The sequence below is a fragment of the Chanodichthys erythropterus genome, chromosome 10 (genome assembly GCF_024489055.1).
Source record: "Chanodichthys erythropterus isolate Z2021 chromosome 10, ASM2448905v1, whole genome shotgun sequence".
Lineage (NCBI taxonomy): Eukaryota > Metazoa > Chordata > Actinopteri > Cypriniformes > Xenocyprididae > Chanodichthys > Chanodichthys erythropterus.
In genome coordinates, this window is record NC_090230.1 from 42768422 (window position 1) to 42781812 (window position 13391).

Genomic DNA, 13391 nt, shown 5'->3' on the forward strand with positions numbered 1-13391 from the left:
CAGCGATTGTGCCCATCAGCAGGGACCAGGGAACGACCGCACCCAGTAACGCACAGACGAAATGACATACTATCAGGGTTCGTCTGTAAAGCTCTTTTAGAAGGGGAAGTCAACTCACTCGTGCTGAAGCACCCAGGGAGCGACGCGATGTGTCAGGTACACCACTCCCTGACACACAGAGGACCCGGCCCAAATCGCTGCCTCACACACACTCTTTTTTGTGTTGCTGTGAAAACAGCAGTTTAGAGCTTATAGCTCGGCTCCTCAGACACTCGCGACCTCGCTGCATGTGCCCTCTTCACCAGCACTGAAGCTCGCTGCAGATCCTCTTCTGAGGCAGTGTTTTAGTAAGAAAAACACACGAAGAAAGGAGTCTTCTAAATAGGACACCAGTGAATGGCTCCGAAGCGAAAGACAGAGTGCGATTGCATCTGCTTCCTATTTATATACACCTGTCGGGGGCGGTGCGCATTATGCAAATATCGCACGCCAATTCCATTGGCTTGTTTTAGTTTACACGAAGATGATAGGGCTCTCTAAGCGATATCCCAATTCGTCGGTCACTACTGACGTACGTCGAACGTGACCGACTGAAAGGGAACTGAGTTTTCTGACCGCCGATGAACTGCAATGTTATTACCACTTTCAAGACCCAGAAAGGTAGTAAAGACATTAAAATAGTGAATGTGACTACAGCGGTTCAAACTTAATTTTATGAAGCAGCAAGAATATTGTTGTGCGCAAAAAATGCAAAACAAAAATAACAACTTTATTCAACAGCTGAGCTTCCGTGTTCTACGTCAGAATGCCGACTCACTATTGGCCGGTTCCTGCGTCAGCATCACATGCATGCTTCGTGCTGCTCAAGTGTACAGCATTGGAGAATAGCGAGTCGGTGTTCCGACGTAGATCCCGGAAGTGCTGCAATGTCTATACAATGTAAACAGCATAGGAGACGCTGACACGGCTGAGAGAAGAAATTGTTGAATAAAGTTATTATTTTTGTTTTGTTTTTGTGAACAAATAGTATTCTCGTTGCTTCATAACATTAAGGTTGAACCTCTGTAGTCTGTAGTTATCAAATGTGTGATTATAATGTTGCAATATGTTGTTGTTTTTTTGCAGTTCCTGCCAGGATTGTAAACATATCCACAGATGTTTCAGTGAACGAGGGTAGTAATGTAAGCCTCATGTGTCTGGCCATCGGACGACCTGAACCCACCATTTTGTGGAAATTCCGTTCTTCAAAAGGTAATGTTTGTCTTTAAATGAACTCATAAATACTAATCCTGCTTTCTTTATGTTGCAGTGCTGTTTACAGAAAATATAGCATTGTTAATCATCTTGGCAATTATGTTTCTTAAAGGGATAGCTGACTTAAAAATTAACATTCTGTCATAATGGACTTCAGTTCAAATTATTATTCAAAATTTCTCCTTTTGTTCCATGGAAGAAAGAAAGAAAGTCATACAGGTTTGTAACGACATGAGGGTTAAAAAAGATGACAGTATTTTGATTTTGGCTTTTATATTGAAGATGGTCATGGGTTGAATTGATAGGGCTGAATTATAACTTGTATCTTGTGAGAGATTACCTTATTTTGATAGGCAAGAGTTTTTATGTTAATGTCTCATTTTCTATTCATCAGTAGGTAGCAGCTCCACACATCAATCTTCATACTTTTCTTTCAATTAGATATTTAAAAACATGTCAAATTTTAGTTGAAGAAAGTGAATCTAGGGCAAGTTTTTGAAGGGGTTTTGGATCTGATATCAAATAATGTCAAGCAGTCTCAGCACAGCTGAGTAAATCCCTCACGTTTACTACGTATTCATGTCTTCCTCCACTGCCCGACTTCCAGGACACTGGCTGCATTTTAATTCATCTCTTATAATGGAAACCATAGCTGTACACGTGTCAGGCAAGAAAAGAAAAGATTCAGCCTGCAAAATCACTTTGCAGAGAAAGCAATATAAAAGTCTGTGCACGGAGTGTCATTTAATGTCAGCCAGCTTGCAGGGATAGGATGTTATCTCTGTTGACATTTATGTGTAAGGCCTAATGAAAGAAATAAGATGTGAGGGATGTTTTTTTTCTCTTTTTTTCTGTCAACTTGTACAGCTGAAGTGAAAACCTGAATATTCATTTTTCTGGATTGTTCAGCGGCTCTGTCGACATAGCTAAATGTTGATCTTCTTCAATCACAGAATCCCAAAGATAAACTGAGATTTGTGTATCTAAATAAAATTAATCTTTTCATTTAATGAATTGCACAATTGAGACATTTTTCCACAGCCACTGATCTAGAGTCAGCCTTTTCCATCCAACTTATAGTTAAGGTTAGAATTTGGGTAGGAGAAACTGATCCTAGGCCAGCAGTTATAAACAAAAATAAAGGCTCTTTATTGCCATTGATGGTTCTATGAAGAACCTTTAACATCCATGGAACCTTTCGAATGCACAAAAGGTTCTTTAAAGTGGAAAATGGTGCTTAAGAATATTAAAATGTTCTTCACAATAAGAAATTTGTTCTTTTAAAGGGATATTTCACACAAAAATTGTCATCATTTACTCACCCTAAAGTTGTTCAAAATCTGAATGAGTGTCTTCTGTTGAACAGAAGAAGAATGTTGGTAACCAGCTATTGACTTCCATAGTAGGGAAAAAAAAATACCATGGAAGTCAATGGCTACCATCAACTTTCTGGTTACCAACATTCTTTAAAATATCTACATTTGTGTTCAGCAGAAGCAAGAAACTCATACAGGTTTGGAACAACTTGAGGGTGAGTAAATGATGACACATTTTTTGGGGTGAACAGTCCCTTTAAGAAGTATTTACTGAAAGGTTATTTGGACAACCAAAAATGGTTCTTCTTTGGCACTGCTGTGAACTTTTATTTTTAGGCAGCTTTATCCCAATACACAAATAAGAAGTGGCAGGCAGTAGAACAAGACATGATTCCACATCTAAAGTACAGAACAAGGTGTTCAGTAAAAGTAATATAAACATTTTATACCATTGATGATTTTTTAATTCATTGTGTATTTGAATTGTTCTGCCTTTTCAATATAAAATATCAAATGCATATCAAAGTACAGTGAAAATCAATATACATAATTTAGATCATACAGCAGACAATATAGTTTGTATTATGTGCATATACCACTCATATTATGATGGGTCAACCCAGAGATTTTTTTTTTATTTTGTCTCAGTGCATCAGTGGATAGACTAGAACAATCCTAACAGACACATTAGTACTAGACTTATCTTGAGGGTCAGTGTAAAGCAAAACACAATAAATCAGGAATTGTGTGGACATTTTGCTCTTGATATGAGCAATCTTGCTGCAGTGAGAAAATTGTTTTTCTGTATATAGTGTGACAAGGTATTGCTGGGTTTACTGGTAAAAACTTTTTTTTTGCAGCGATGCGATAGAAGGACCATTTCCCCCAAAGAACCATTTTTCCCTACTCTCTTAAAAGTAAATGTTAATTGATGGTTCCATGAAGAACCTTGAACATCCATGGAGCCTTTCTATTGCACAAAAGGTTCTTTAGATTATTACAATTTCTTTGGAGAGCCAAAAATGGTTCTTCTATTGCATCAATGAGAAAACCCTCTTTTGGAACCTTTATTTTTAAGAGCGAAAAACCTTTTTGTGCATTGGGAAGATTCCATGGATCGTAAAGGTTCTTCATGGAACCATAAATGTCAATGTCAATGAATCATGAATAATTTGATTGATTACTAAATAAAATTGACATTTAGAAGGTCTTTCTCATTTACAGCAGAATAAACAAGAGCTTGGCAGAGGCATGAGCACATGTGCTGGTTTCTGACCAGCTTTGAAAGACAGAAAAGAATTAAGCAGTCAAATTAAATAAATGTTTTAATTGCATTACATACATGTAATTGTGTTACACTTATTTAACTAATCTCATAAATTAGCATTAAAATAAGAAATGCTGCCATAACATATATTGCATATTTCATCATTTTTTTTGTGGGCCATTGAACTGATTCCATAACCTGTTATGTTTGGCAAGAGAAATTCAACCACTGAAAATTGCTATTGACAAACATTGGCATGAAAAGATGTCAGTGCATGAAAGGCAGTTACACTCTTCACAGTATGTAATACTTTTTTTGGAAACAGAAAATGCATTTTGAAAAGTGCTTATCAAATTGTTTGAAGAATGTCTTTGGGTACACTGCACTGACATTGAAGATAACTGTTTTTTTTTTTCCTCAACATGCAGTGGAAAGTTCAAGGCCTTTAATTTGGCATTGTCAAGATTTGATTGGCATGCTGGTAGCACTGCGGTCTGATATTGTGGTGTTCTTGTTGAATGGCAATCATACTGTTATTGCAGTGCATACCATTTGCAGAGGTAGAGCTGTCACGGGCAACAAAGAAAGCATTGTGTGAGAAAGTTGGGATGTGAAAATGTCTCTGTTATTTTACTACTGTGCATGAACATGTGAATATATCATCGCTTGCAACAGTAAACTTGTCTCATAATGCTGTGTATGTAGCAGGGTGTCTAAATGCATGCGTGCCATGCACTCGTACAAGAGTGATATTTTTACACCTTTAACGATAATTGAATTAGACGGATCTGCAGTTACACGATGCAGCAATGAAAATTATGTTTTCAAGTGGCCAGCTGTTGTAGTTGTTTGCCGGTTCTTCATTCGCAGCATATGGCAGACTGGATTTGTCCCCTACAGATGACATTGCACCATTTGGCACTTTAGAAAATGGATTTGCACTCATCATGTGCTGTTTGTGAGCACCCACAGGCTGCTGGTGTCAGTGGGAATATCCCACTCTAATGGGTTTAATTCTGAGGGCTTCCGTTGTATTCGGTGGGTTCTCATACACTCACACAGAACTCTAGAAAACCAGTGAGCTCTTTGAAGGAAATTTCAAATTTAAGGCAGTTGCACATGTGTGAATGATATAAGTACAGAATAATTTGTGTTCTATTGATGTCAAGTATTTCCACAACATGTCTGGCTGCCAAAACGTAACATGGTTTAGCATTTGCACGCATAAACAAGGTCTGGAGCTGCACGGCATAAGCATTTTTAAGCCTTAAGGCTGAAGTTTGGAATGCTGACACCATGAACTTGCTTTCATGCCCACTTGAACATTAGTTGGTCAGTCTGGAAGGTTGTTTCTGACTTAATGACTTTATATCTCATAATTGTGATTTTATATCTCACAAATGTGAGTTTATATCACAGTTACAACTTAATATCTTACAATTGTGATTTTATATCGCACAATTGTGACCTTATGTGACCTTGATATCTCACAAGTGATTACACAAGTGCACTAAAATACACTTTAGTAGTACACTTCCATGATGTACTCAAAGTGCTCTATTTTCATGCACTAAATTTGTACTTAATATACAAATTTTTCATTACTCTTATGATAATCTTAAGAACATCTAAGTGTGCTCAACTGTGCTATTTTGAGACACCATGAAAATGAACTAAAATGTGCTTTTGACATACTATCTCTGTATTATTTAGTTACCACTTGTAGTACATTTAAACTCATCTTTCATACACTTAAATATACTCATCAGACATATAAAATAGGTTTATGAATTATTTAAAATATAAGAATAATATATAATAAATATATACAAAAATGTATTTATTCCTCTACCGCATGGTGTTGCCATATGGCAACATACTTTTCGTGTTCATTTCCTTGCCACTGTCTCTTTAAGAGAACATTCTAGTTTTTTTTTTTTTTTTTGGTAAGAGAAGACCTTAGTTTAGCCAATGATATAATACAAACAACATTTCTGAGGAAAAATATTAACTATATACACTTACACTAATTCTAAGTTATTTCCACTATTGTTTGTTGTTGTGGTATGGCAACATGTCATAAAGTACCTTAACCTTTTATGTTTCCAAATTTTTTTTTTTTTTATACAGCACTTCAAGTTAAGCCATTCTAAGAAAAGAAAAAGAGCAAATATTTTTGTCTATAGGTCTATCATAATGAGGGTTATAATGTATTTCCCACATATTTTAATACATTAAATAATTCATTTCAAATGTACTGTAACAGTTAATATTCCCTTTATATGATGTATTTATATTTAATATTCCCTTTATATGATGTATATGTTAATGGTGTTTAACTTGATAGAATATACAAATGCACTAAAATTGTATGTAAAGCGTTCACAGCACACTTTTAAGTAATGCACTTATAAAACATTTCTGTATATTTGGTTTACTTTATCTGACTACACTTAAAATCAATTTAAGTGTTAGTGCTAATCAGTGCATTTATATAAAGTGTACTTAAGTACCACAGTTGGGAAAATGTACGTATAACTTGTACATTAGTAATATATTTTCAATAAAATCAATTTAATTTTAAATATATAAAAGCTTACTTAAGGGCTGTTTACATGACACCATTTTCAACTAAAAACTGAAAAATTATATGCCTTTTTTGGCCGTTCATTTACACAACACCGGTGTTTTTTTGGCCTGAAAACGCAAACTTGAAAACGGTTGTCAGAGTGCAAGTTTTTGAAAATGGTCTCTGTGTAAACAACAATACAGCATTTTAGTCGCTTTCACGGATTTGTATGAATGGAGATCGTTTTGACAATGGTGTCGTCTGTAAGGAAAAAGTTCACAGTTTTAAGCATATCGCTGTCGTGTAAACGTACCCTAAGATTGAACTAATTATTTAAGAACTCAAAGCACACTTTTAAGAAATACACTAATAATGTATTTGCGGTAGTATACTTTATTTCAATGCACTAAAATCAATTTAAGTATTAGTGGTATTTAGTATACTTTTTCAAGTACACTGAAGAACTACTGAAGTAGAAATATACTTTTAATTAGCACATTTATAGTGTATAACTTTTACAATTTCATTTAGCACAAAAAATAAGAATGTACTACAAATGTACTTGCTTGTATTTATGTATTTTTAGCGCATTCAAGTTTTTACCTAGGGATCTCACATTTTCAACTTTATATCTCACAATGTCAACTTAATATCTCACAATTGTGACATTATATCTTGCAAATCTTGCTTAATATATTACATTTGTGTCTTTATATCTCACAAATGTGATTACATCTCGCAAACGCAACTTTATATAACTTTATGTTTATATCTCACAGTGTGACTTTATATTATCACAACTGCAACTTTATATCTCATAAAGTGACATTTATGTTAAACATTTTCTCTTAGATCATGTATCTCTGCGTTTGCATTGATAGGATTGAAACCACAAAAGCCATTGTTCATGAACAATGGCTTTTGCGGTTTCAACCTCATTTCAATGAGTAATAATCTTACTCTTACATATTGGATTGAATTTTTTTATTGCAGTTCTTGGATCACATATATTGAAGCAAATGGTGTTAAAGTATTTTTCATGCTGATTTTCAGAGATTTTCTACCAGCATTGTTGGATTGCCCTTTAAACATGTTATGTTGTTCTCACCCCTTGTTTCTAAAGAAAAAAAAAAAAATCTCATTATTTTATAGCCGGAAAAGAAGGTGCTTCATTTTGCCATTCCTTGCGTGTGTTGCATCCAAATATTCAGCGCGAAACTAACCATGCCTCAGTGACCATGTCAAATAAGGCTTGTTGTCTGCAGATGAGGTTGTCTGAGGTAATGCAGGCTTAGCTCTACTTCCCAACGGCCGCACGTAATGGCTCGGAGAAAAATGAGAAGCCAATGCCTGAAGAGGAAATGGGGGTCAAGGGGAGAAATTAGCTTACAAGCAGTGCCAGTGTTCCTCAAAGGCGCGTCAAACCGCGGCCGTTTTTCAGCTGAGAATCGGACAGGTGTGCGAGACCTCCGCTCTATGCTTTCTGTGCTCGGCCACCTAAATCCCCCACCCAACAAACTCAGCTCATTCCGCCTGAACTTTGATCATTAATAATTCAGAGGTGCTGAAACGGCCGCTGCCTGTGTCTGGAGTGTGTTTTGCGCGGAGGCGATGGAGTCTCATTTTGCCTGACATGATTGGTCTCGGTGGGTTTCTCCATGTGGCAGCCCCCCTGTGAAGCAGTTGGATGGAGCGTCAGCCTGGAAACTCTGCAATGCGAGTGCTTCATAACAGCTTAATAATGTGTCATCGTGCGCTGCTCCTATGAGTCCGACTCTGACTAATTTTTAAACATAGCTAATTCATCATTGCGTGTCCCTTTGTAAAGCCTGTTAAAATCCCGTCACGGGCCTTTGATTCTGACATTGCAACAAACAGAAGTTTCTGTGGCAAGATACGAGGCTCGTCAATGTGTTTTTCTCTTCTGTGACTGCCTAATGCAAGCTGAGAGAGTCTGTTTGGAGATTAGCGACTTTTAATGCGAGACACAATACAGTTTTACCTTAAATGAGTATTGTCGACAGAATTAACATTTACTGTTTTGTAACTCCCATTATAGCTTACAGAAAACAACATCCATTCCAAATCAGAACAGTCGTAGTGTTTCAAATCAATTTCAAATCAAGCAATGTCATATACTGTATAACACAATGAACAGAGATGTGTGCTAATTTACCAGGAAATGCTGTTTGAGCAGCTCTGCTGACAACTTTTGTAAGGAAAGTGAACTCATGGTATCTGAAAATCAGAGAGTGACAAATCTAATTGCAGCAAATTATGCTTTCTTAGTCATTTGACATCTTTTTACTGTAATTGTATTTCAAGAGATGCCCTGTTGTACTTAAAGCACATTTCAACACACATCATTTTTTTGCTATTTAATGAAGAAAAAAATGTTTCTGTTCATCTTCAGCATGACATTTTGTCGATAACTTCGCATCTATTTCTGCAGCGTCAAGCCAAGTACCCCTGCTCATCTTAAAATGTCATTGGTCCAAAGATATATTCCGCTTTAATGTACATTAAACCTCTAAATATCTTCTGCGTAGCAGGTTTGTGTTAAATATAGACAGATAAATTGCTTGTCACAGGAAATTTGATACACTGCAACTGGAAGAAATGTTCCTAAAGAAAACTACATGCCAAACAGAAACATCTGTGTTTATTCTTTTAGTTGTTTATTAAAATAAGACATTAATTGTTGAATGCATTGAAGGATTTAGTATTTTCCACCAGATTTTTTTAAGTCGAAATGTCAAGTTTAATGCAAACCATTTTGTTTCAAATAACACTGACTTCATGTGAACTTCATTTTAACAGTGTTATAGTCTTGATTTTTAACTCTAGTCTGGTCCACATTTCAGCTTATTCTAGCCAAGCACCTCCTATTCAGACTGAAAGAGGCCATTTGACCTACATGTACAGTGACCAACCACAGTTAGTTCTTTTTCTGAAGGTTTAGGGATGGATAATTCTGAAACTCAGAGAACAAACAACACAAATGCTCCATGTAAAATGTCATGTGTACATATGCAGCAGTCATGTACTTTATTTCTTCCCAGCTCCCTCTGCCCTTTGAGTCACCCTGTGCTTGTTTTAATTAGACTTTGAGGAAGCAAAGCTGCTTATTGATTGGTCATTGTTTTCTGGAAAGGTCATACATCTAAATAAGAGTGGTTGTGAGAGCCGATGTCAGATCTCAGATTAAGTTTTGATGCTAACAGGGAGAGTAGTCAGGGATGAGTCAGAGGAGAAGTGGAGGGTGATCAATGTGGCCTAACCGAAGCCCATCGTTAAAGGCAGAGAAGGCTGAAATAAATTACTGCATGATTTGAGGTGTTGGAGGCCTCTCAGGGTGTGTTTGGAGACTAGGAGATTGCAGTTATTTTGTCCTCAGATGTCATTTCACACTGCTCAGTAAACACACTGGCTACTGGTATGCTAAGCCATACTGCAGTATGTACATACAGTATATATTGTAGTCTATCTATCTATCTATCTATCTATCTATCTATCTATCTATCTATCTATCTATCTATCTATCTATCTATCTATCTATCTATCTATCTATCTATCTATCTATCTATCTATCTATCTATCTATCTATCTATCTATCCATCCATCCATCCATCCATCCATCCATCCATCCATCCATCCATCCATCCATCCATCCATCCATCCATCCATCCATCCATCCATCCATCCATCCATCCATCCATCCATCCATCCATCCATCCATCCATCCATCCATCCATCCATCCATCCATCCATCCATCCATCCATCCATCCATCCATCCATCCATCCATCCATCCATCCATCCATCCATCCATCCATCCATCCATCCATCCATCCATCCATCGTGTCTGTCTGTCTTATAATAGTGTAAATAAAATAACACAACACAATCAATGCTGTTTGTGATCACTTTAATCTGCAGGAATATACACAGTTCAATATATACAGTCTATATAGCACTTCATTCAGAGTCTATGGAAGATAGCATTGATTTTAATGGAGTTAAGATCAATTTTCATTGGACAAATAGGCTTTAATCTTTGGATCTAACCTAAACACCATTCTTCACTGAGTTTGAAGTGTGTAATATCCAACATAAACTCACTGGAAAAACATGTCTCTGACAACTGTTTTTTTTTTTTTTTTTCCAAAACTCCAATAACCTATACATAAAATTCACAACTTTTATTAATTTTCACACAAACTTGCTTATTAGCTCAGCTGGTAGCTTGCGATGCAGAGCGCTTCATGATAAAAGAGCTTAAAGACTTTGTAGAAGCAATATAAAATGGCATGCTTTCTTCAAAAAATGCATTTTCATCTCACGTTTGCTTTTGTTAAGACTATTTGAAGAGCTCTTTTCCAAAACGTGATAAACGCCAAAAAAAATAAAAAAAATAAAATGAGTTTGTCATGCCATTTTGCTGTGTACTGAACCTATTCTCTGCTCCATCAATGTTTTATGCCAAATCGCTATATTTACTTGTTTAAAATGTACTGAGAGATGCAGTTTCTTTCCAAACCGCTATAAGCGGCAAACCTGTTTTTAGCCTAAATGCGATATGTCCTCTCGACCAATCAGAATTCGGCGAGCGTTCGATGCAATCTAACATGGCGGTTCTTTGAAGCGAGGGAGTTTGTTTGCGCTCAGTCTTCAAAATGAGTGCTTTAAACTCTATTAACACTTTTGATGGCCTAGATGAGCCAGTGAGACCTACACCTCGGGGCTGGAGTCCGGAGCACCAACTTGGCTCGGTTCCCGAGATAGTTTCGTTTGAATATAAGGGTGTCTCGGCTCGCCTCGCCTTGTATGTGTGTGTGTGTGTGTGTGCAAGTGCGTGACATCGTATCAGGTGATCAACCTGTTCAGTAAACTGTTTAAAACATATAGTCACCCGATCAATTCTGAGAATACTGAGATGTTTTTATATAAAAAGGCTAAAAAAAGGATTTGTAGCGTTTTGAAAAAAAAAAAAAAAACTTTGAATTTATAATCAACAAAATTGTTGTTTCATTTAACAATCATTGTTTAACATGTTCAGACTGAGCAAATAGAACATTTTAACAGGATAAATTGAATATTAACAAAATGTATAGGTCTAGGTAAAAAAAATGTCATTTTTATGAAAACTATTAAAATGGATTTATAGCGTTTTGGGAAAGAGCTCCTCATTTGTTAGGTTCAGGGTAGGGTTTTGTATAGGTGTAATTTCAAACATGATAGCGCATTAACCTTTCAGTGCCACTCACTGGATATTTTATATCCAAACTATCATGATACATACAACAACCATAGTAAAAAAACATTCATCTGTTTCCATTTACTGGACATTGCACTTCAACAGTGTCACAAAACATTTTTCAGTGAGCCTGGCTTGGTAATATCTGTGCCACTAGTGGCATCAAAGAGAATTACAGTCTGTTTATTGAAAGGATTAGTTCATTTCAGAATTCAAATTTCTTGATAATTTATTCACCCCCATTTCATCCAAGATGTTTATGTCTTTCATGATTTTTCTCCACTGCTACCAGCTGGTTGAAGATCCAAATTGCAGTTTCAGTGCAGCTTCAAAGGGCTCTACACGATCCCAGCCGAGGAATAAGGGTCTTATCTAGCAAAACGATTCATTATTTTCTAAAAAAAACACAAATACTTTGGCCAACGTGATGATCACAACACAGAGCTAAGCAAGTGTTTACAAAGCGAATGTGTAAAGACTAAGTCAAACGGCTTGAAAATGAGTTGAAAACGCCCTGTTTTTCGATTGCTTCACTAGACAAAACCCTTATTCCTCGGCTGGGATCGTGTAGAGCCCTTTAAAGCTTCATTGAAATTACCCAGTGGTAGCTAGTCCACCATATGGAGAAAAATCCGGGAATGTTTTCCTCAAAAACCTTAATTTCTTTTCAACTGAAGAAAGAAATACATAAACATCTTGGATGACATGAAGGTGAGTAAATTATCAGGAAATTTGAATTCTGAACTAATCCTTTAAAGGTGCCCTAGAATTGAATCTCTAGAATCTCATTTGTTTAAAAGACCTCCGAACAGGCGAATCTTAACATAACACCGACTGTTACGTAACAGTCGGGGTGTACGCCCCAATATTTGCATATGCCAGCCCATGTTCAAGCATTAGACAAGGGCAGGACGTCTGGATCTGTGCACAGCTGAATCATCAGACTAGGTAAGCAAGCAAGGACAATAGCGAATAATGGCATATAATAAGTGACGTGATCCATGATATCATGATATTTTTAGTGATATTTGTAAATTGTCTTTCTAAATGTTTCATTAGCATGTTGCTAATGTACTGTTAAATGTGGTTAAAGTTACCATCGTTTCTTACTGTATTCACGGAGACAAGACTGTCGTTATTTTCATTTTTGAACACTTGCAGTCTGTATAATGCATAAACACATCTTCATTCTTTATAAATCTCTACATCAGTGTGTAATGTTAGCTTTAGCCACGAAGCATAGCCTCAAACTCATTCAGAATCAAATGTAAACATCCAAATAAATACCATACTTACGCGAATAGACATGTTGCATGACAAACACTTTGTAAAGATCCATTTTGAGGGTTATATTAGCTGTGTGAACTTTGTTTATGCACTGTTTAAGGCAAGCGTGAGTTCTGGGGGTGGGGAGCGTGAGCATTTAAAGGGGCTGCAGCCTAAATCGGCTCATATTTAATGATGCCCCAAAATAGGCAGTTAAAAAAATTAATAAAAAAAAAAAAAATCTGTGGGGTATTTTGAGCTGAAACTTCAAAGACACATTCAGGGGACACCTTAAACTTATATTACATCTCTTAAAAAGATGTTCTATGGCACCTTTAAGCAAAATTGGAAATTGGCTCGACCAATGGCTTGAGTTTGGGACGGGACTACCTGTTTGTCTGACAAATGCCAGATAAGGAGAGGTTTTCAAGGTTGTTACAAAACAGTAATTATTTTTTATATA

General features: G+C 36.4%; 1 protein-coding gene across 1 annotated transcript in view; it reads left to right on the forward strand.

Annotated features, from left to right (window-relative positions):
* opcml (opioid binding protein/cell adhesion molecule-like) overlaps nt 1–13391 on the forward strand; it is a 98876-nt gene that overhangs the window by 67353 nt on the left and 18132 nt on the right. Inside the window, exon 3 of the mRNA XM_067399262.1 lies at nt 1126–1251. Within this exon, the coding sequence (XP_067255363.1) occupies nt 1126–1251 (126 nt within the window). The remainder of the gene's footprint in view (nt 1–1125; nt 1252–13391) is intronic.